This window comes from Pseudophryne corroboree, chromosome 4 (genome assembly GCF_028390025.1).
Source record: "Pseudophryne corroboree isolate aPseCor3 chromosome 4, aPseCor3.hap2, whole genome shotgun sequence".
In the NCBI taxonomy this organism is placed as follows: Eukaryota; Metazoa; Chordata; class Amphibia; order Anura; family Myobatrachidae; genus Pseudophryne; species Pseudophryne corroboree.
Window position 1 is genome coordinate 276,278,595 of NC_086447.1, and position 25,271 is coordinate 276,303,865.

Here is a 25,271-nt window from a genome sequence, read left to right on the forward strand (position 1 = left end):
GTAAGACTGGAGTCAGTCGTTTAGCCTGCTGAGGTTCTTTTGCTATTCTGTGAACCCAGCAGGTTTGTGGCTGTACTTTCAGACCTGCCTGCATAATCCTCTCTCACTGTGCAGGGCGTCCATGTGTCAGTTTAGTGGCAGTAAGCTGAACCTGGGCCCTGCAAGTGAGAATTAGGATTGTGGAGACTCTCCTTGTGTCTATTATTCCATCTCTGACCAAGGAGTTTACTGCCACACCCGTTGGTAACCCTTTAGGGTTTTGCTGTTGCCCTTAGCAACAGCATTTCGGGTTCTCTACGTATTAAAACACAACATCTTGCTTTTTCCATCTGAGCATTTCTAATACTAGGGAGACACCCAGTTTCTTAGCCTCTGGGCTTCTCTGTTCACTCTGTGTTGGTTTTGTTACCCTATCACCTTCTGTGTACGTTATGTCATATTTCCCAGTCTGTCTGTGAGTTCATTTGTTTTGCATCCCTCTCTGTTCAGACACCAGTACATTCCTGCAGGCACTGGTGTGTATAACAGTTCAAACACCAGTACATTCCTGCAGGCACTGGTGTGCATAACAATAGGTTACAGTCATATTTTTCATATTTTTATTATTTTCTATAGTTTGTATGCTGGCCGTAACTGCTTCCACATCTACATAAGGCGGTGTACTTGCATTCTCTTTTTTCTTCCTACTTGTTTATTGATGCTACAAGTTCAAACAGTTCTTATATTTCCATTCTTGTCTTATATGACTTTGGTTAGACATACCACCTGCAATACCTTAGGATCAAACTCACCAACCCCTCTTGCTGCCACAGGTTTAAACACTTTGTATGTCTGACCCTTTGTTTTCGGGATTTTATCAGACATATTCTTATCCTTAAGTTCTGCAATACCTCTGGTTCAAAGCTTCCCACCTTAGGGAATGGTACCCTATCTTTGTCAGTCATACATAACCATTCATTGCAAAAAGCCTCCGTGTGTGAACCATACTTTTCACACATAATAAACCTTGCTGACCCTCTCGGTTGCAATTCTGACCTTCTCGGTCCCGAGTCTGACCTTCTCGGTCCCAACTCTTCTTCAGCCTGAACCCTAGCTACCAAACGCCCACTGCTTGTGCAATTGGATCCTTTCGCGGACTTTTTGCCAGTAAACGCAATCCCCAATGCACACCGCAGATAGATGGTGAAAGACACCTAGCGCTTTCACTCGCTCCTTCTCTGCTGAGTACCACGACTCACTCCAATAGTGAACACCGCGTACCCAGTGAGGCCCTATTGGTTTCTATTTACTGGAAGTGTTAGGAGTGACTTACCTTTTCCAGTAAATATCCGCCGCTGGAGATTTTCCTGAGAGAGACCAGCGAAAACTCCCTATACACTTATACACAAATCACACTTGCGTATGCTCTATACAGCACTAATGATATCGCAATTCTACGCAAAAAGCTCGTAAAAAGGGTATCAAGTTGCACTATCTATCACACCCACAAACGCGCGGTCCAATCGCACGGCGTATAGGTACTTGTTACCTATCTGCCATACAACCACGGGTCAATGTACAAACTGTGACCCTCAGCTCGGAGCGTAACAAAAAACCTTTTTACTTCAATACTACACAATGCACAATTCCCTATTACGCTCCTCTGCAAATCTCCTCACGATTTGCGTATTAAACCTTATTAACGTGAGTCAGCCGCCTCACGCCACCAAGCCTCCACTTTCTTGATGTACCACACTACGGGATCCCAAATTCCCTGGGTTCAATATCCACTCACTCCTACGTTCGCTCACTCAAATACACTTTGTTTGTTTTTTTCTGTACAGAAATTTCAATTCATTCAGATAGGCAGCTTTACCCCAGAGGCAATACAGTTTAAACAAAAGTTTTATACTAATCTGCTTTAGAAACCGAGTAGTTTTGTACTATTGTATTAAAGGTCTACTATCCCACCTTTGAACTAAACGACACTATTGTGTAATTTGTAGTTAGCGCCCACATTCTTACGCACTTTGCGTAAACACGCGACCATGCGTGTCTCTTACGCTGCGTGCGCAGTCCTTTACTTTGTCCGAGACACGTGTACAAAACCCTGCGTCCGCAATAAAACAAATCACACAGCTCTATAAATGTGAACAATACTAATTACTATTGCCCACTAGACACAACTTGTTCTGTATAAACTTTTATGCAGACCTGCGTTTGTGTCTTTACACTTCCTTAAAATACTGTTATTTCAAATTTACCTATATAGCAACAAATATATCCTATTTCACACAGATCTATAATGACTCTAGCAATAATCAATAATTTAAATGATATGATTCAGATTGGATAACTATCTTGCAGAACATACACTGATATAAATATACACATACTTATTATAATATTATATATATGTACCATTCACTGGTCTCCTATGAGACACCTTACCTCTTATTTGCATATCAAAGCTATTTGCTTTTCCCTGCTAAAAAAAAAGCAGTTACACAGGTTAATTTGCATTTCAAAGGCTATCTTCCCTAGTAAGCAGATTCTACAAGTCTTGGAAGGAAAAAGAGAAAAAAAAAACCCAAAACCCTTTCTTTCCTTTTTCTATCTGTGTGCAAATATTTTTTTTTAACCAAGCCAAGCATTTATCTTACCATCTACTCTCACTAGGCCCAATTGAAACTATTTGTAATTGACTATGGCATGGGTTAAATAAATGCATTGGTAACTCATAAATGGTGTTTGATGTGACCAAGGAAACTGATTTTTCTGAGCAGACTGAAAATCAGCTATTTAGAAAATGACCTTCCTAAAATGGTCACTGCTCCTCCCCCTTCCACATCCATGAGGTTTACACAAAATGGTAGACAGGCCATGTGGTTAGTCCAAAATGGAGGACAGACCATGCGGCTTCCTTTGTCACAAAGAAATCACACATTATACAAGCACCTGAAGTTATTTTAGGCCTGAGTTAAAAAATAAACTATATCAAGGCTATGCAGCAACTTCTAAATGTACCTTTAACCCTACCTAACAGATAAACAATCCAATCTGAATCAAACACAATATGACTTATTTGAACTTTGTTTTGCAACAATAAAAATACATTTTAGCATCTTAAATATTATGAGAAATGCATTGTCCTTTGAAATTTCATATCATTGGCTTACTGATAACACAACAATACACGTGGATGTTATTTTCATCAGCGGCGCGATGCGTCCATCGGAGCCGGTCGATTACAGCTGCGTTTGTAATGTACAGTGCATCATTAAGACCCTGATATCCCGTAAGAGCCCTCATCTGTGAATGCCAAATTGCTTTCTCACAAATATTTAAAATGCCCGCTCTAATATATACTGCAGACGCCAGGCGCATCTTATTACCATATCCCATGAATGTGCGCTATATATCGCAAAACACTGCATCCCATAAGAGAAAACAATACACCCACACATTATCTGAGTTCCAAAGCTCATTGATGTATATATTTGTTATTAAAAGGATATGGATTCAATATATATTACAATGTACAGTATACCTATAGTTACATGGTTACACTCACACAGTAAGCAGTTAAAACATACAGTTACATACAGTTACATACAGTTACAGTTACAGGCCAGCGATACAATTACCATATCTTTCAATGCATCCTCCTTTTAATATCTCTCTCTCTCTCAGCAAATAAATACAGGAACTGATCTGGCAATAACTCCATCATCGTCTAGTCCAAAACACAGCAACTGACCTCCTGTGTGATCAGCAATGTGTTATCTAGTTTTTGGGGAGGGAACTTACTCATTCATGATGAGTCACTAGTCTCTTTGTATATGCTAAACAGGTTCAGCCTTGGGGACGTCCAAAGGGGCTGGCCTGAGCTTCCTGTCCACTACCTGTTTGGAATATCTATTGTTCTAATAAAAGTGATTTGAGCTTTTATACATTTAATCATAATTATTTGTTGCAATGTCCTACAACTTAATAACAAGTATCAAATGAATCTACACATTAATCTGCTTGCTTAAATACCAAATATGACAGGTGTATCTGGTTTCGTTCAAATAATACACATACATGACATTACTTCATTATATAATTTTAAATCATCATGATGTCTAGCGCTTGATAGTATTATAATTATGTACTGTATGAAATAAGTGTCGAATCCATCTCTGTGGCATGTCCGTGTAAATGCGTGTGTTACCATATATTGCTGTGCTCGCTGCGCGTATTTGCAAGTATAGCGACTCATAATGTGTGTAGTTTGTATGTTCTTTCTATGTAATATTTTTGACTTCGACACAGCAATACCTCCAAGATAGGTTGACTGTGCCTCTTAAGCGGCACAGCATTTACACAGGCCCCAGTTTTTACAAAGGGATGTGCCCCTCCCCCCCCCCCAGTAAAGGAGAATGGAATTACATTGGCAAACCCAGTTCTTTATATAGTCGCATATTGGTTTCAGTAGTTAAGAGGCTTAATAGACCTTAAGTTTTATATGTCATGCTCCCAATATGAATAGTTTATCCTGGTAAACAAATACAGTACTTGGTCCTTTATTTACTCTTTTTATTTAGCAATCACATTAAGAAGGAGTGAATTAATTGATTTTTTTGCTGCTATCAATTATTTCCTTTTTGAAGTTGCAATTTAATTCTATGAGTGGGCAATTCGGTTGCAGAGACTTGTGGGGTGATTCAGACCTGATCTCTGGGCTGCTAAATTTGTTGTCCTGCGTTCAGATAGTTGCCGCCCAAGGGGAGTGTATATTTGCCATACAAGTGTTCGATCGCATGTGTACGCTGAGCTGCAAAAAATCCCTCAGTCAGCGGTCAGCTGCAAATCCATTCACACCACACTCACCATCGAATAACCATTGAATAATATTTCCACTGTGTGCAGTCTGAGCGCAGCCCAGGACTTACTCCTACAGTGCGATGAGAACAGGCTGAACGGGTCCGGAGCTGACGTCACATTCCCTCGCTTAATATGCTTGGGCATGCCTGCGTTTTCCTGACACTCAAAGCAAAAAACGGGCTCTTCCTGTCAATCAGCTTGCGAATAACTGTGCGATTGAAATTTTCTGACCAGCCTGTCGCTGTCCGGCGATGCCTGTTGTTTGGCGACACATGTGCAAATTGCGGTGCAAACGCACGCGCAGTCTATCGATAATCACCCGCTGTGCGAAAACGCACAGCATCGATCAGGTCTGAATCGTGCCCTGTGTCCTATGTAAAAGTGGACTTGTTAAGCCATATGTTTTTTATGTTTTTATTCTTTAGATTAAAACTTGTTCTAAGTGTCTGCACCACTGAAAATGTAATTTGCCCTGTTGTGTATGTCTCTACAGCCACCAGGATGAAATTGATGTAGATAATAACACTGAGAAATATCTAGGATGCCAGCAACCACTGGAATCCAAAGCAAAAATGTAAGTGAATTCTGGTTATAAATTGTAAATCTTTATGTAGTACTGAAATGAAAAAAAATGGATCATATGAGCATATTGCAAGTCCATGACAACATAAAAAATATAAAATATATTTTACATTTTATCTCCCCTAACATGATTAACTACTGCCTCTGCCTGTAAAAGCAAATACAGTGCTGCTCTAGTTTGTATTTAACCTCTTCTGCAGTCCATGTACTATTTTCCTTGTCTTTAAATAAACATCTTGAGGAGGAATTTAATGGAGTGCTGGTGTAGTGGCGAGTACAAAACTGTTAAACTTTGCTGACAATTTAACCTCCAACACTCCCGGAGTTACTTTCCATTGGTTCGGACGTTTGTAAACCACTTAATCGCCAGTGGTGTAGCCCAAACCTTTGGCAGCTTAGTGAAAACCACCAGCGTTCTAGGTGGGGGACCCGGACATTCATTTAAGACCCCACATCTAAGTGACGTTGACTCAACCTGGTACTCACCGCTGACGGGTAGTAATAATAATAATAATAGTAATAATAATAATTTTATTTATATAGCGCTCTTTCTCCAACAGGACTCAAGGCGCTTTACAGACATCAAAAACAATGCACATAATACAGAAGATTTAAGTAATACAGCAATAGACAAGCCACAAAACAGACATAAAAAGAAAACCTTGAGCACACAGTAAGCATAATGCAGGATTGTTGTTGGCATTTTGGGTAACAACTTCCAAGGGTTGTGAATTCCACCCTCACAGGTACCAGATGAGGCAGCCATCTTGGGTGCACTGCATAGGATTACCCTGGGTGGAATAGTCTACCCTTAGAAGAGATTAAAAAATAAGGAGATTGTAATGTCTTAATGCTCAGAGTAGGTCCCAACATAACCACCAGGTCCAGGTATTTTTCCTCCCTATCCACAAAATAAAAACTTTGCCCCCTTTACTAATTTTAATTAGATTTTTAACACTGGACAGATGTTTGCCCCTCCCAGAGGGGGTATGGGTCGTTGGGTCGACTCAACTTAGGTCGACAGCCATTAGGTCGACCACGGAAGGTCGACATGGGCATTAGGTCGACATGCACTAGGTCGACATGTACTAGGTCGACAGGTGAAAAGGTCAACATGAGTTTTTGGACTGTTTTTGGGGTCGTTTTCTTCGTAAAGTGACGGTGAACCCCAATTAGTGCACCGTGTCCCCTCGCATGGCTCACTTCCCTCGCCATGCAGGTTACCATTCTAATCGTAGTCCACGTGGATCGTCAAGTATCGAAAAATCTCAGAAATTAAAAAAAAATGTGAAAAACTCATGTCGACCTTTTGACCTGTCGACCTAGTACATGTCGACCTAATGACCATGTCGACCTAATGCATGTCGACCTTCAGTGGTCAACCTAATGACTGTCGACCTAAGCTGTGTCGACCTAACGACCGTATCCCCCCAGAGGTCTGAGATCAATACCATGTAGCATGACCCAGTCAGGAAAGTGGTGGATTTTTATATTTTTATATATACACAATGACAGGTAAGATTTCAGCTATCTCGCCACCTCTTGCCTGGGGTGTGCAGGCTAATGTATTCTGCAATTTGTAGTCAGGAGTCTATATTAATATATCTTGTTTTTATTGCTGTTTTGTGTATTTGAATACTGATAAATGCATACCTCCCAACTTTTCCCTTCTGTAAAGAGGGACACACGCGCGGGCGCGCGCTCCCGAAAAGGGGTGTGGCCTACGACAAGGGGGCGTGGCTTTGCGGAGGGCCGCGATCGCTAGCCACTACCCCGTTTTCGTCACTGAAGGGGCATGCCCAGCGCTCTGTGAGCTGCTGGCATGCCCCCTCTCTATTCACCGCTGCTCTGTTAAGCAGGGCAGCGAGAGACAGAGCCTCCCAACTGCCTACCCCCCACCGCGGGACACTGCGGCCCGCGAGTGGGACAGCGGGACAGTCCCCAAAAAACGGGACTGTCCCGCGAAAATCGGGACAGTTGGGAGGTATGTAAATGAAAGACTTCTGTAACAAAATAACCAACCCATATCTAACTCTCTCTGCACAAGTGCACATGTTATATCTGCTCCACCTGCAATGCACATGGTTTTGCCCATAAGAGAAAGATTTAGTTGCTGTGATCAGGTGTTGATTAGGCCCTTTTGTCATTTTTTTGGTGCAAATACTTAGCTGCTCGCAATTGGTGCAACTATCACTGTGCCTCTTGCTGCAACTAGCCATACTATCAGTGGCCTATTGGGTTCTGAGAGCAGAGGGAAGATCACAGATCTAATGCTGGGTACACACTAGATCCTCGCCAGCTCTAGATCTAGGGGGAAAAGTAATAGGGTGTGAGAATTAGAAAATGAGAGATTTTGTGAGAGTTCTCCTGGTTTTTTTAAAGTGCCAATCATTTACAAGGCAAAACCAGGTTGATTTTGCCATGTAAATGATTTTCACTTTAAAAAACAGGAGAACTCTCACAAAATCTCTCACTTTCTGATTCTCACACCCTATTACATTTCCCACTGTGTGTACACACTGGGGCAATGCTAATGAAAGTTTGAAGCAAACATGTTCCGTCCTTCATTAGCACACTACAGGATTCCTGCGACAGCCATTGGCTGGACGTGCAGCACATCCAACCAAGCATTCGTCGCTAGCGTCCACGGGAGCGCGCATTCCTCCCATTCACACTGAGCGATGTAGGCAATATGTCGTTACAAAACGTCATATTGTGCTGACATCGCTCTAATGTGTATCCTGCTTAACACTATGGGGGGTATTGAATTGGTGCCAGTTTTTCCGACAGTCGGAAAAACAGCACTTTACGACAGTTTTGAGATCGAATATATTATTTGACCTATTTGACCTATTCAATGAAAGTGCCGTTTTTTCGACCGTCGAAAAAATCGTCACTGTCGGAAAACACGTGGATCTGCGAGTTATACAACGATCCACGTGTTTTTGTCGAAAACGCAGCTGTTTTCGACAGTTTTTCCCGCTGATGCAGATTAGACTTGTTATCAAGTTGAATCTGCATTGTCGGAATGCTGGGCGAAAATAGCCGGCATTGAATAGCAGGGTCCAGATTTTTCGGCTAGATGAATACTGAATACTCAATTGAATACCCCCCTATGCAGGGGCGTAGGCAGGGCGGTTCCGGTAGAGCTCGAGCTCCAGGCATCCAAGACAGTACAGGGTGCCGCAGCTCGACTCCGCCGGAACCTCCGCCTGGCCGCATGGAGCTCGCAGCTGTCAGTCACTGACAGCTGCGAACCTGAGCAGCGTCAGCTCTCTACCTCCCTCCCTCCTCCCCTCCACCCCTCCACGCTCCGTGGTGCACGGGCGTCTGACATCATGATGTCAGACGCCAGACGGGTGGAGACGCGGCCAGACTCCACAGGACTGCGGAGACGGAGCAGCAGCAATGGTAAGCAGGAGCGGCGCAGGTGAGTATTGTTTTTTTGTTTTTCTTTAGTGTGTGTAAGCGGCGCTACCACGGGGCACAAACCAGGGGGCACAATTACTCTGGGCAAAGCTGCAGAGGGCACAACTACTGGGGACAAATCTACAGGGGGCAAATCTACTGAGGGCGCAACCACAGGGGGCAAATCTACAGGAGGCACAACTACTGGGGGCAAATCTACTGGGGGGACAGCTACAGGGGCACAACTACTGGGGGCAAATCTACAGGGGGCACAGCTACAGGGGGCACAACTACTGGGGGCAAATCTACTGAGGGCACAGCTGCCGTGCACAACTACTGGGGGCAAATCTACAGGGGGCACAACTACTGGGGGCAAATCTACTGAGGGCACAGCTACAGGGGCACATTTACAGGGGGCACAACTACTGGGTGCAAATCTACAGGGGGCTCAGCTACAGGGGCACAACAACTAACGGGGCAAATCTACAGGGGCACAGCTACAGGGGGCACAACTACTGAGGGCACAGCTACAGGGGGCACAACTACTGGGGGCAAATCTACAGGGAGCAAATCTACAGGGGGCTCAGCTACAGGGGCACAACTACTGGGGGCACAACTGCAGGGGGCAAATCTACTGAGGGCACAACTACAGGGGGCAAATCTACAACTGGCACAGCTACAGGGGGCACAACTACTGGGGGCACAACTACTTTGGGCACAGCTACAGGGGGCACAACTACTGGGTACATAACTACAGGGGGCATAACTGTGGCATGCCCCTTCCCTATGAAGCCACGCTCCGTTTTTTTGCCATGCGCCTTGGGCGCGCACTATGTTTCACCTAGGTGTGTGTGTGTGTGTGTGTGTGGGGGGGGGGGGCAAAGGAAACTTTCGCCCTGGGTGCCACAAGGTCTAGAACCGGCCCAGGTGGCCATGCCCCCAATTCATTACAGGGGAGGGGGGCGCCGAAACATACCTTGCTGCAGGCACCATGACACCTTGCTACACCTCTGCCCCTATGGTTTTTATGTAAAAGTCCCCTCTCCTAATGCTGATAGAGAAGGGGATGTTCCTTATGCAGGTAAGAAAATATATTTGCAAAAGAGGAAAAGCAGTTTTGCATGAACAGTAAACTGTAGCAGACAGGGCCGGTTCTAGACCTTGTGGCGCCCAGGGCGAAAGTTTCCTTTGACGCCCGCCCCTTCCCCCCATATAGATATACAAAAATTTGTGCGCGCTCCCAGAAAGGGGCATGCCCTCGCTGAAATGGGCGCGGTCTCGTCTGAAAAGACTACCTTACACCCCAGTTTTTGACCCTGCACCAATAGATCATGGCCACCACAGGGAAAAAAAATAATAATTACCATATTAAGCCCCACACAGTAATGCCCCAAGCACCATATTATGCCTCACACTGCAATGCCCTTGATACATTAAATCCCCATTTTACACATTATGGCAGGCAAGAGACCCCATTTTACACATTACGGCAGGCAAGAGACCCCATTTTACACATTACGGCAGGCAAGAGTCCCCATTTTACACATTACGGCAGGCAATAATCCCCATTTACACGTTACTGCAGGCAAGTGTCCCCATTTTACATATTATAGCAGGCAGAGTCCCCTTCTACAAAGAAAGACAGAGTGAGAGAGAGAAAGTTATACTTACATTTGCAGCGGTCTTCCATCCCGCTTCCCGCTCTTCGGCCCGCGGCGGCCCGCCTCTCCTTCCTCCTACTAGCTTTGCTTGCTGGCTTCCCGGGTGGCTCCCCCTCCTCCCCATCGTCAGTACTCCGCTGGGGGGGGGGGGGGGGCGCAGTTTCGTGTACTGACGCATTTGCGTCTTGACGTCACGATGCAAACGCGGCTTGACATCATGATGCAAACGTGTCATTGCACAAAACTCCGCCCCCGAGCGGAGTAGTAATGACAGGGAGGAGGGGGACCATACAAACTGAGCCAGGACTCGGGAGGGTAGGTGGCGCAGCGGCTGCGCCCTTCAGGGAGCGGCGCCCCGGGCAAGAATCCTGCTTGCCCGCGGCAAGAGCTGCTCCTGGTAGCAGAAGCTACCAACATAGAGTATATTGAATAATAATAATAATAATAATAATAATAAAAGTAGTAGTAATAGTAATATTATTAATAATAATACTAGTAGTAATAGTAATAATAATAATGATGATAATAATAATAATAATAATAATAATAATAAAAATAATCTTGTATGCTTGAGCATTTTTGATGCTAGGTGTAAGCAGTAGTGAGATCCTGTATTCTGATAATTGTGGTAATGGTAAGCCTGATAGATTCCTGCGTCTTCTCCTCCAGCATACATTCTACAGATTTATGGTAACTACAATGTGTGTTTGCTGCAAGGTAGCTGACAGGCAACATTGAAATAGCACCAAAACCATCACTTTACTGTAAATGAAATGTTTATTCTGTGATAAACCATTTCCACATTCCCTTTTCCATCATCATTATCCATTAGTAGCAATCCATCAGTGAGCAAACCAATAGATTGGCCTCCCTCCGAATGATGAACCGTGATATGTGCAGTAAAATGTTCGCTCTTCAAGACTCATTACATGGGTACATTTTTTAAATACCTATTTATAATCACACCGTACACGTCACATAACTCTCCAAAATGTCTCCTTCCCATGCAGCGGCTGTTCATGTGGATTGATCTGTCTGAGGTTTACAATACCATAATAAAAGATAGATAAAAGCACCTCAGACATTGCTGCCATTATACGGCTTAGTGATTGTAGTGCATATAATACTGGCACAGTTTCTATGTATTTCTAATCTTTCAGGAAATGACAAGGGTAACTGCAGACTGCTCCCTATGGGGCACTCAGTGGGGAATTTGATGCAGGACAAATGTACTTTTTATAATGAAAATAAAATGGTCACCTCTAGCTGTAGGAGTATTAGACAGGTGATTCTGGCTGCGGATCACATTCTCCTTACTTCTAGAAGACTTCCTTCCCTGTCAGAGTAACCAGGTAGTGTTATAGCTTTATTGATTTCTGAGATAATAGAGATCATATCTTGAGCTCCAGTAGATGTGTATTATTGTTATGCAGTCAGCATCCACATTATAGGGCTAATGCTGAGTTGGATGTAAATGCATACAAAAATTAGGAGCAATGCAGGTGTATGTAAGTCAGTGTTTTCTTGTGTTGCTCATTTGGTTGTGTACTTTGTTAGGAGCTGTGAAACCCCTGTGGCGCCATATAAAGTATAATAATAATAATAATAATATATGCCAGGCTCAAGGATGGCAACAGAAATCTCTGGGCCCAGTTGTGTTATTGGGGACCCCATCCTGCACTGTGCCCCAGATCAGATTATGTGCTATAAAGTGCCCCTAAATCACATTAAATGCAACACTGTTCCCCTAAATTACATTATATTCTGCACTGTGCCCCCAAATTACAGTATATGATGCACTGTTACCCCAAATCACATTATAGTTCACTAGGTGCCCCCATATTACAGTATATGCCGCACTGTTACCCTAAATTACATTATAGCTCACTAGGTGCCCCCATACCACATGATATGCTGCACTGTGCTCCAAAATTATAGTATATACCGCAAAATGCCTTGAAATCATGATATATATTGTGCTGTGCCCCAAAATAACAGAATATTCCATATGGATGGTGTCCCCAAATCATTATATATACACCACACTGTTCCCCAAAATCTCAATATATGCCACATTGTGCATCCAAATTAAATTGAGTGACAGGAAAACAGTGTTTAGGATAGTGATGAGCGGATTCGGTTTTACTCGGTTTTACTCGGTTCTCAAAACGGCATCTTATTGGCTCACGGATGTCACGTGTTTTGGATAGCCAATAAGATGCCGTTTTGAGAACCGAGTAAAACCGAATCCGCTCATCATTTGTTTATGAGTGGAAACAGGAAGTGGTCGGATAAACGCAGGTGTGTCATGGGCGTTTTCGGGGGAATCCGGTCTGAAGATCAACAGTGTCTAGGTCGACAATGTTTAGGTCGACCACTATAGGTCAACAGTCACTAGGTCGACATGTTTTCAAGGTCGACAGGGTTTCTAGGTCAACATGTTCTAGGTCGACAGGTCAAAAGGTCGATATGAGTTTTTCCCATTTTTTCCCTTTTTTTGAACTTTTTCATACTTAACGATCCACGCGGACTACGATTGGGAATAGTAACCAGTGCTGAGTGAAACGAGCCATGCGAAGGGACACGGTATACTAATTGGGCTTCCCGGTCACTGTACGGAAAAAAACGACACCCAAAAAACATGAAAAACTCATGTTGACCTGTCAACCTAGAAACCCTGTCGATCTTCAAACCCTGTTGACCTAGTGACTGTCGACCTATAGTGGTCGACCTAAACATTGTTGACCTAGACACTGTCGATCTAATGATCCACACCCGTTTTCGGGGTTTTTATCTGCTGATGGCTGCAAGCTCGTGCATGCAAAAAAATGGCGAGTTGCTACTGCTGTGTTCAGTTTGCATAGCAATAGACCAACCCTAAGTTCCGATGTTTCTCATTTTTGCATGTAGTCTGCTAATGTGTTTACAAGTGCGATTGAGTTTATGATAGCTTTGGTGGGCATCTCTTTTCATTTCTGGGTGGCAGCAGCACTTGCTAACATTCACATTTCCTTAGCCTAGAAAATTGCACTTGCTAATGCACTAGCGTACAAATATGAATTACGCCCAGAGCCTTTCCAGTATTATTAATATCTGGCCTGATTCATTGATAGACGCTACGGCGTCTGCAGCTGTGATTGTACACGTTGAGGATGTGCGAAATTGTGATTGTATACGTTGAGGATGTGCGAAATTATTTAAAAAACCCAGCAGCCCTGAAAAGCACAGAGACGCCCAGTGTAGTAGTTGCAAAGCCACAGCAACTGTGTACACAGGGGGAGATTCAGCATGAATCGCAGTTGTGCTGAAATTGCTATTGAGCATGTGTGCACATAAGGTCTTAAATTGCATTCACTTTAGAATGAAGTCTAAGACCTGGCGGGGGGAGGTGACGGGGCATCAACGTCGCATTTTATGGGCATCGACGCATCATTTGAGGGGCCTGGTCCAGACAATGCAGGCATGTCCAGACCATTTGCGTGGGCAGGCCGCGGCAGCTACGTGATGTCACACGCAGTCTCTGCAACCCAAAAGATGGCGGGTAGCCATCTGCCTTCGCAGCTAGGCTGCACAGGCAGGGGGCTACCCTTATCATACAAGCTCTTCGCATGCTAGCAGGGAAGAGGGGGGACCCGGCATGCGGAGTGGACTTGCTCTGTGCTGGGTGTCCCCTAGTGTAAAGGGTTGTAGTTGTGCAATTGTGCGAGTCTTCTTTTTCTCCCCATGTAACCTAGTTATTTACACTGACTCTGGGTGCAACACCACCTTGACCCTAACTGGGATATCTCCCCCTTAAATGTCAAATTTGGTTCACATATTATACCTCTAATCTAATTTTACAAGTGCTGGATCATCTATACATTTTCACTGATCCTATATTCAACTATGGGGGGAAAAAATCAATGTTTTGCCGATATTCGAATTTGAGTGGGATTAGGTTTTAAACTATATTTTGCCTTTAATAAATCTCCAAATGCAAACTCAAATGCAATTTGAATGCAAAATCACCCAAAATCGAACATTAGTAAATATACCCCTAGAGCTGGTCCCGATAAGCCCTGTCCATGAATACTACTGTATAAAATTTGCACAACTACAACTCTTTCCACTAACATGCGGAAAGGGGGAAGGGTGTCACAGGGCAAAGCTGCCCCACATGCCGGGTCTTCACCCCCCCCGCTGAGATGCGAGCAGTGAAGTGCTCGCATATTAAGGGTAGTCCTCTGCCTGCGCAGTCTAGCTGTGAAGGCAAATGGTGGACCGCCATGTTTTGGGCAATGGAGCCGCCAATGCCTGCCCCACAAACGGTCTGGACACTTCTCCATTGCCCGGACCACGTCCCCCCCACTGCCGCATCGATTCTCTTTAAAAACCGCTTCGACGCGCCCGCCCTGTCAGCCAGGCAGAGGCAGAGCCGGCCCTAACCAATATGATGCCCTAGGTAAGATTTTGGCTGGTGCCCCCTGACACCGCCGCTAGCTCTGCCTCTGACCCGGCACCCCTTTCCCAGCACCATCACCTCTCACCCATAGCAGTCTTCATTTTGGTGCTCCTACCACCTATATTTTAAATAGAAACAGTGCGCACATTTGACGCACAGCTCAAAAAGGGACGTGTTCTTGCTGGAAAGGGGCATGGCCACACAGTAGTAACCCCAAATTAAATTATGCCACACAGTAGTACTTTATTCACATTTTATCATGCAATAGTGTCTCTTATTCATGTTACGTAACACAGTAGTACCGCTTTACCTTATATATTTTACTCCTCACAGTAGTGACCCTTATTCACATTACACCACACCATATTGCTCCTTTTTCACATTAGACCAGACAGTAGTGCCCTTTCTATACGTTACGCTATACAGTAGAGCACCTTATACACATAATGCCACACATTAGTAATGCATTTATAAACATAACACCACACAGTAATGCCCTTTACACATATGACACACATTATTAATGTCCTTGTAAACATAATGCGTCTGGAAATTACTGTAATGTAGCATTTCGTATGCAGATACAGCTGCAGTCGCACACAGAATATAGGCATGCTGCATATAATTTTAATCCGCAGAAGCTGCTTGTGCCCCTAGGCATACCAAATACCCTAGGCATTTGCCTAGTTTGGGTATGCCTAGGGTCGGCTCTGGGCAGAGGCATTCGCAAAAGTGGGATGCCGTCGCATCTCACTGTGTGTGCATGCGCAGTACGGCTCCTGCATGTGTGCACACTGCACAAGGGCTTCAGTATGCAAAGAACAAAAATACTACCTACATACTAAATGGGGAGAAACTAGGAGATTCTGTTATGGAAAAAGATTTAGGTGTTCACATAGATAACAAACTTAGCTGTAGTACCCAAAGTAGGAATGCAGCAAATAAGGCAAACAAGGTATGAGCATGCTTAAAGTGGACAATTGATGCAAGGGATGAGAGTATTATACTCCCATTATTTAAATCACTAGTGAGGCCACATCTCAAATACTGCGCACAACTATGGGCATCTTACTACAAAATGGATATACTGGAACTAGAAAAGGTGCAGAGACGGGCAACCAAATTAATTAAGGTAATGGAGATGCTAGAATTCGAGGAAAGGCTTGCTAGGCTAGGCATGTTTACACGGGAAAAAGGGAGATTAAGAGGGGACCTGATTAACATTTACAAATATATAAGGGGTCAATACACAGAGCTAGCGGGGGATTTGTTTTTGGTAAGATCATCACAAAGGACACGTGGGCACCCGCTTAGGTTAGAGGAGAGGAGATGTTGCACAAAGAGATGGAAAGGTTTCTACACAGTAAGGACAATACGTATTTGGAATTCCCTACCAGAGAGAGTAGTAATGGCGGATTCGGTCATTATTTTTAAGAAAGGGCTAGATAAATTCCTAATGGATAAGGAGATACAAGGACATGGTGCGTAAATCATGCACTTCTGTAATAAAATATAATAAAAGAAAAAAAAAAAAAGGAGTACTTGACATAATGGCTAGACATTCACCATAGTTAAAATTAGTCTTAAAAATATAACAGTGTAGGACAGTGGTCTCCAACCTTAATTGGGGTGTTAGCTACTTTCGGAAAATAAAACCTCTGAAGGAGCTACCCCTTCCCCCCAATGCTCGTGTGTTCCTGCGAAAGTGGGTGTGGACTCACAAAAGTGGGTGTGGCTTCACAACTACAAGTAATGCGCCCCGCGTAGTGCCAGATACACAAATAATGCCCCTCAGCGTGCCAGATAGACAAATAATGCCCCCCAGCAGTGCCAGATATACAAATAATGCCTCCCAGCAGTGACAGATATACAAATAATGCCTCCCAGCAGTGCCAGATACACATATAATGCCCCCAGCAGTGCCAGATACACAAATAATACCCCCAGCAGTGCCAGATACAATTTTCCCCGCAGTGCCAGATAAAATGCCCCCCCGCAGTGTCCAATACAGTGCTCCACACAGTGCTAACCCTTGCTGGCTTCTTCTACTGCCGCCGGTGCTGCTTCTCCTGTATGAGGGACGGAAGGGGAGGAGAGCGCAGCGCGTGCCTCTCCTGTGAAGTCCGGAGAGTGGCTGCGGTGAGGGTGACAGAGTCTCCATCGGCGGGGGACATTTAAAATATGGTGTCGGTAAGTGAGCAAAATTAAACTCGCGGTCCGGCAGCCAATCAGGTGCCGCCACTGCCGGTCCACGAGCTCTGATTGGCTGACAGCCTGCATCATATTAAAAATGAAGGGAGGAGGCGTGCCAGTGACTGGCCAAGCTCGTGCGCTCTATGTGCTACCGAAAATAATACGGCGAGCTACCGGTAACTCGCGAGCTACGGGTTGGAGATCACTGGTGTCGGAGATCACTAACTGGTTGAACTCGATGGACAATTGTCTTTTTTCAACCTCAGATACTATGGGGTATATGCAATTGCGGTCGAATTCCCAAAAATGTCGAAAAACAGGACATTTTCGCCAAATTTTTTTTTTCGACTTTTTGAAATTCGACATTTCTGCAATGGTACAAATGCGGCAATTCGACAAAAGTATATTCAATTGAAGATTGTAAATTCGACAACAGTGCTTTTAGACAGTAAATTCGTCATTTTCAATCCGCCACACTTTGCTGGCGGAATCTAATAAAAAAATTTAAAAACATGTTTTTTTTGTGTTTTTTTTATTGGTAATAGCATATCTATTTATATTAGAAGGGATTAGGTACTTGGTTTGTCTATTTTGGAGGCACAAGTATTATTTATATATTTTTAAAAATATTTTTTTATTTTTATGGAATGGTAAAAATCTGAAAAAAAAATGCGTGGGGTCCCCCCTCCTAAGCATAACCAGCCTCGGGCTCTTCGAGCCGGTCCTGGTTGTAAAAATCCGGGGGAAAAACTGACAGGGGATCCCCATATTTTTAAAACCAGCACCGGGCTCTGCGCCTGGTGCTGGTGCAAAAAAATACGGGGGACAAAAAGCGTAGGGGTCCCCCGTATTTTTTACACCAGCATCGGGCTCCACTAGCTGGGTAGATAATGCCACAGCCGGGGGACACTTTTATACTGGTCCCTGCGGCCGTGGCATTAAATACGCAACTAGTCACCCCTGGCCGGGGTACCCTGGAGGAGTGGGGACCCCTTAAATCAAGGGGTCCCCCCCTCCAGCCACCCAAGGGCCAGGGGTGAAGCCCGAGGCTGTCCCCCCCATCCAAGGGCTGCGGATGGGGGTCTGATAGCCTATTGAAAAATTAAAGAATATTGTTTTTCCCAGTAGTACTACAAGTCCCAGCAAGCCTCCCCCGCAAGCTGGTACTTGGAGAACCACAAGTACCAGCATGCGTGAGAAAAACAGGCCCGCTGGTACCTGTAGTTCTACTGGAAAAAAAATACCCAAATAAAAACAGGACACGCACACCGTGAGAGTAAAACTTTATTTCACACATGTCGACACACACATACTTACCTATGTTCACACGCCGACCTCTGTCCACTTGTCCAAGTAGAATCCACGGTGTACCTGAAAATAAAATTATACTCACCTCAATCCAGTGTCCTGTGATATGTAATCCACGTACTTGGCAAAACAAAAAAACGAATACCCGGACCACACGGACTGAAAGGGGTCCCATGTTTACACATGGGACCCCTTTCCCCGAATGCAGAGACACCCCGTGACTCCTGTCACAGAAAGGTCCCTTCAGCCAATCAGGAAGCGCCACTTCGTGGCACTCTCCTGATTGGCTGTATGCGCGTCTGAGCTGGCAGACAGCGCATCGCACAGCTCCCTCCATTAGTTTCAATGGTGGGAACTTTGCAGTCAGCGGTGGGGTTACCCGCGGTCAGCCGCTGACCGCGGGTGAGCTCACCGCTGACCGCAAAGTTCCCACCATTGAAAGTAATGGAGGGGGCTGTGCAATGCGCGTCTGAGCTCAGACGCGCAGAGCCAATCAGGTGAGTGCCACGAAGTGGCGCTTCCTGATTGGCTGAAGGGACCTTTCTGTGACAGGAGTAACGGGGGGTCTCTGCATTCGGGGAAAGGGGTCCCATGTGTAAACATGGGACCCCTTTCAGTCCGTGTGGTCCGGGTATTAGTTTTTTTGTTTTGCCAAGTACGTGGATTACAAATCACAGGACACTGGATTGAGGTGAGTATAATTTTATTCACAGGTACCCCGGATCGTCGGCGACATTGGAGACGTGGCAGTCGGCGGGTCAACATAGGTAAGTATGTATGTGTCGGCATGTATGAAATAAACTTTTACTTTCACGGTGTGTGTCTCCTGTTTTTATTTGGGTATTTTTTTTCCAGTAGAACTACAGGTACCAGGGGGCCCGTTTTTCCACCCACATGCTGGTACTTGTGGTTCTCCAAGTACCAGCTTGTGGGGAGGCTTGCTGGGACTTGTAGTTCTTCTGGAAAAAACAATATTCTTTAATTTTACTCAAGGCTATCAGCCCCCCATCCGCAGCCCTTGGATGGGGGGGACAGCCTCGGGCTTCACCCCTGGCCCTTGGGTGGCTGGGGGAGGGACCCCTTGATTGAAGGGGTCTCCACTCCTCCAGGGTACCCCGGCCAGGGTGACTAGTTGGGTATTTAATGCCACGGCCGCAGGGACCAGTATAAAAGTGTCCCCCGGCTGTGGCATTATCTACCCAGCTAGTGGAGCCCGATGCTGGTGTAAAAAATACGGGGGACCCCTACGCTTTTTGTCCCCCTTATTTTTTGCACCAGCACAAGGCGCAGAGCCCGGTGCTGGTTTTAAAAATATGGGGGATCCCCTGTCAGTTTTCCCCCCGGATTTTTAGAACCAGGACCGGCTCGAAGAGCCCGAGGCTGGTTATGCTTAGGAGGGGGGACCCCACGCAATTTTTTTGTTTTTGTTTTTTACAGTTTTTCCCCCTTTTTTTAAACATTTTTAAAAATCTAATCAAAATCCGTCAAATCAGACGTTTTTCGACAGCGGGACTGTCGAATCCGTTTTTTAGTGAATATGTTGAATTCCGGCACCCACCTGCCGGAATTCGACGGTCGAATTGTGTCGAATTAAAAAAACGGGCGAAAAATTGCCAGCAATTGCATATACCCCTATGTTACTATGTTACATTGTTGATGCGTTCTATAGTGAATTAGGCCTGTAGGTACATTAAAAAAAACTGATTGAGCAGCCCTCAGTGCCATCTGCTTCTACTCCCATGCAGAATAAAATAAAAAATAAAAATAAAAATCAATTTCTGATGAAGTTTTTGTAACGTTACCATGTGTAGGTTATTAGAGGTAGCACCCTCTTCTGCTATTCACTCTCTACAGTGAAATAATACTCACATGTAAAGTTACTGGGACATTTAAAGGATAGAGGCGCAGCTCCTACTGCAGTCACATACCGTGTCCTATTGTTTATGACTGTAGGTAACAAATAGATACCTGCACAAGACATTAAACTATATATGAGCACAGACAACACACAAACCCACTCTCCCTGGAAACAGACAACACACAATGATTAGCCTTTCTGCAGGTCATACTTGCATACTTTTTTGTCTCCTCTCCGAGAGAAGCCAGGCCAGACTGTCACGTCATTAGACAACACCCCCAAGATGGGAAAATGTCCGCGATTCGTGAGTCCGTGGGTAGCAGGCAGGGCTAAACAATGTAATTTGCATCTTTTAGCTCCGCCTCCTCCCCATTCAGTGGCAAACGCAGGATTTTAAAAGGGGGGTTTCCATAGACAGACAGCACTGGCACCATGACCATTCACCCTCCCCCCCTCCCCCCAGACTGACAGCAGCGGCTCCTAGACTATCCCCCCACCCCCATAGACAGACAGTACTGGCACCACAACCATTTTCCCCCTCATACACAGACAGTACTGGCACCACAAACTCCCCACCGCCTATAGACAGATAGGACTGGCACCATGACCGTTCCCCCCCGACAGACAGCAGCGGCTCCTAGACTATCCTCCCACCCCCATAGATATACAGTACTGGCACCACAACCATCCCCCACCCCCATAGATATACAACACTGGCACCACAACCATCCCCCACCCCCATAGATATACAGTACTGGTACCACAACCACCCCACCCCATAGACGTACAGTACTGGCACCAAAACCATCCCCCACCGCCATAGATATACAATACTGGCACCACAACCCCCTCCCCCCCCCCTTCCTTCATAGTTAGACAGTACTGGCACCACAACCACCCTGCCCCATAGACGTACAGTACTGGCACCAAAACCATCCCCCACCCCCATAGATATACAATACTGGCACCACAACCATCTCCCACCCCCATACATATACAATACTGGCACCACAACCATCCCCCACCCTCATACATATACAATACTGGCACCACAACCATCCCCCACCCCCATACATATACAATACTGGCACACCACAACCATCCCCCACCCCCATACATATACAATACTAGCACACCACAACCATCCCCCACCCCCATACATATACAAAACTGGTACACCACAACCATCCCCCACCCCCACACATATACAATACTGGCACAGCACAACCACCCTCCTCCTCCTCCCCCCCCCCCCCCCATAGTTAGACCGTACTGGCACCACAATAACTCCCTCCCCACCCCTATAGACAGCCCCTGCACCACAAACATCCCCCCCAATAAACAGACAGTACTGGCACCACAGACATTCCTCACCTCCTCCGCTCTTTTTCTCATCCCCTTTCGTCCCTGCACTAATGCTGGTCAAGGAGAGCATACTTTATTATAGATTACCGGCGCCCACCCGCCAGCGGCATATTCGAACACATCACTTCGCTGCTGCTGCGTTCGAGGTGGGGAGTGAAGACGCAAAGACAGCGCCACTACCATGCGCTGCTGACCTCACAAGTCCCACCAGCCTGTGAGTAGATGCTGCTCCCCTTACTTGCCTGCAGCCAGCGTCGGCTCACAGCGCTCACTGCTGAAAGTAAGAGGCAATGAGCTCCGGTGGTAATCCGTGTAAAAAAAAAAAAACGTCAACTGCTGCACAAAAGATCGGCCAGCCAGGGGGGGTTTCTAGGTATTCGGAACCCCCCCCCCCCTCCCTGCATGCGCGTATGCCATTTGCAGTGATTTGGGGGTCTATTCATGAAGTAATGAAAAGTGAGCCAGTGGAGAAGTTTCCCATGGCAACCAATAAGCAAGTAACATTTATAATTTGCATGCTATGCAATTGTACGGGCAACTTCTCCACAGACTCACTTTTCCACTCTTTTCACTGTTTCATGAATAGATCCCTTTATCCCCATCCTGCCCACTTCACTAGGAAGTAGGCATATACTGTACGTGAGAGCCACCTACACCAAGAGGGCACTTATGATGTAGTAACTTCAATAGAGTATTAATGATGTTTCAATAAACATGTGTACATTTTTCAAACTTCAAATTAGAGATGTGCACCGGAAATTTTTCAGGTTTTGTGTTTTGGTTTTGGATTCGGTTCCGCGGCCGTGTTTTGGATTCGGACGCATTTTGGCAAAACCTCCCTTAAAAATTTTTGTCGGATTCGGGTGTGTTTTGGATTCGGGTGTTTTTTTTCAAAAAACCTTCAAAAACAGCTTAAATCATAGAATTTGGGGGTCATTTTGATCCTATAGTATTATTAACCTCAATAACCATAATTTCCACTCATTTCCAGTCTATTCTGAACACCTCACACCTCACAATATTATTTTTAGTCCTACAATTTGCACCGAGGTCTAAGGGCTAAGCGACCTAAGAGGGCGGCACAAACACCTGGCCCATCTAGGAGTGGCACTGCAGTGTCAGACAGGATGGCACTTAAAAAAATTGGCCCCAAACAGCACATGATGCAAAGAAAAGAGAAAAAGAGGTGCACTGTGGTCGCTGGACGGCTAATCTAAGCGACACAAACACCTCAGTATCACAGGAATTATTTGTTCTAATCAATGGTATTATTGGTTCAAATCACTGGAAGAAAATGACAAAATCACAGGAATCATTTGGCAAGATCACTGTAATTAATAATTAATTATAAATCACTGATATTAATTGGTAAAATCTCGCTATCGCCTGCCTAGTGAAGTGGAATCTAGATGGGATTTTGTACCCGGGACACAATAACTTCATCAATTGTCTAAATCCCAATGCACTAATGGCAGAAAACGGGCGCACGTCTAACAGTGCACTGATTATACTGAGAACTGATTATACTGATCAATCACTGATTATACTGAGCACTGATTTTACTGAGCACTGATGATACTACGGAGAACTGACACTGAGCAGCGAGAACAGCACTGGACTATTGTACTGTAGTATACTGGTCACCACAATGCAGCACTGACACTGAGCACTGTACTACTGTACTGTACAACTATATACTGTTGGTCACCAAAATGCTGCACTGTACTACTATATATACTGCTCACAACAATGCAGCACAGATATGGATACTAGAAGTGACCATATACTGTTTGGTGACCATATACTGTTGGTCACCAACTATATACTGTTGGTCACCAAAATGCTGCACTGTACTACTATATATACTGCTCACAACAATGCAGCACAGATATGGATACTTGAAGTGACACGGAGCTGCAAGATACAGCAATGGACTACTGTACTGTACTACTATACTGGTGGTTACCAAAATGCTGCACTGTACTACTATATGTAATATATATAGTATATACTGGTCACACAACAATGCAGCAGATATTGAGCACTGATGATCAGGATACTGTCTAGAACTGTCTGACACGGAGCTGCAAGATACAGCAATGGCCTACTGTACTGTACTACTATAATTATATACTGGTGGTCCCCACAATGCAGCACACTGAGCACAGATATTTGCAGCACACTGAGCACAGATATGGAGCTTTTCAGGCAGAGAACGTAGATATTTGCAGCACACTGAGCACAGATATGGAGCTTTTCAGGCAGAGAACGTAGATATTTGCAGCACACTGAGCACAGATATTTGCAGCACACTGAGCACAGATATTTGCAGCACACTGAGCACAGATATGGAGCTTTTCAGGCAGAGAACGTAGCCACGTCCTCTCCGTTCAATCTCCAATGCACGAGTGAAAATGGTGGCGACGCGTGGCTCTTTATATGGAATACGAATCTTGCTAGAATCCGACAGCGGGATGATGACGTTCGTCCTCGTTCGGATTAACCGAGCAAGGCGGGAAGATCCGAGGCTGCCTCGGACCCGTGTAAAATAGGTGAAGTTCGGGGGGGGGGGGTTCGGATCTCGACGAACCGAACCCGCTCATCTCTACTTAAAATATATTCTTATCTGAATATATTTTTCACTGCAGACGTTGTCTTTTTACAGCTTCAATACTTCTACCTCAATGTTTATTTGTGACCTAAGTGGGACTCTTATTTCTGTAAAGATATCCTTCCGCCGACTGCACCTTAGAAACACGGCCCACAGAAAATGATTGCATAATATACCAATTATTTAATGCAACTCTTACAACAAGTTGGTATCTGGATGGGGTTCACTACGGCTGACCGGCGGTCGGGCTCCCGGCGACCAGCATACCGGCGCCGGGAGCCCGACCGCTGGCTTACCGACAGTGTGGCGAGCGCAAATGAGCCCCTTGCGGGCTCGCTGCGCTCACCACGCTACGGGCACGGTGGCGCGCTACGCGCACCACACTATTTTATTCTCCCTCTATGGGGGTCGTGGACCCCCACGAGGGAAAATAAGTGTTGGTATGCCGGCTGTCAGGCTCCCGGCGCCGGTATACTGAGCGCCGGGAGCCCGACCGCCGGCATACAGAAGACCACCCTCTGGATGATAGATAGACAATGTCTAGGTCGACATTCATATGGTCAACATGTATTAGGTCGACAGGTACTAAAGGTTGTCAGGTTCAAAGGGTCAATGTGACAACTGTCGACACACAAATGGTCTACACAATTTTTTATTTTTTTTATTTTACATGTTTTGCCAACATTTGCTTGATTTAATATCAACATGGACTACAACTGGTAATAGTAACCTGTGGCAAGCGCTGTGGTAGCGGAGCGAGCCACCTTGCTCGAATCATGGAGAGCATAATGAGCCCATGAGGGTATATACCAGTGATGGCTAACCTTGACACTCCAGCTATTGTTGAACTACATATCCCAGCATGCCCTGCTACAGTTTTGTTATTTGGCCATGCTAAAACTGATGCAGGGCGTGCTGGGATGTGTACTTCAACAACAGCTGGAGTGTCAAGGTTAGCCATCACTGGTATATACGCTTTAACCGATGGTGGTCACA

The 25,271-nt window shown here is 45.2% G+C and overlaps 1 protein-coding gene across 2 annotated transcripts in view; it reads left to right on the forward strand.

The window, feature by feature from the left end:
• Positions 1-25,271, forward strand: part of SCHIP1 (schwannomin interacting protein 1) — an 821,995-nt gene that overhangs the window by 213,566 nt on the left and 583,158 nt on the right. For both annotated transcript variants that reach the window (XM_063916148.1, XM_063916147.1), the window contains exon 3: positions 5,342-5,422. In XM_063916148.1, coding sequence (XP_063772218.1) covers positions 5,342-5,422 — 81 coding nt within the window. The remainder of the gene's footprint in view (positions 1-5,341; positions 5,423-25,271) is intronic.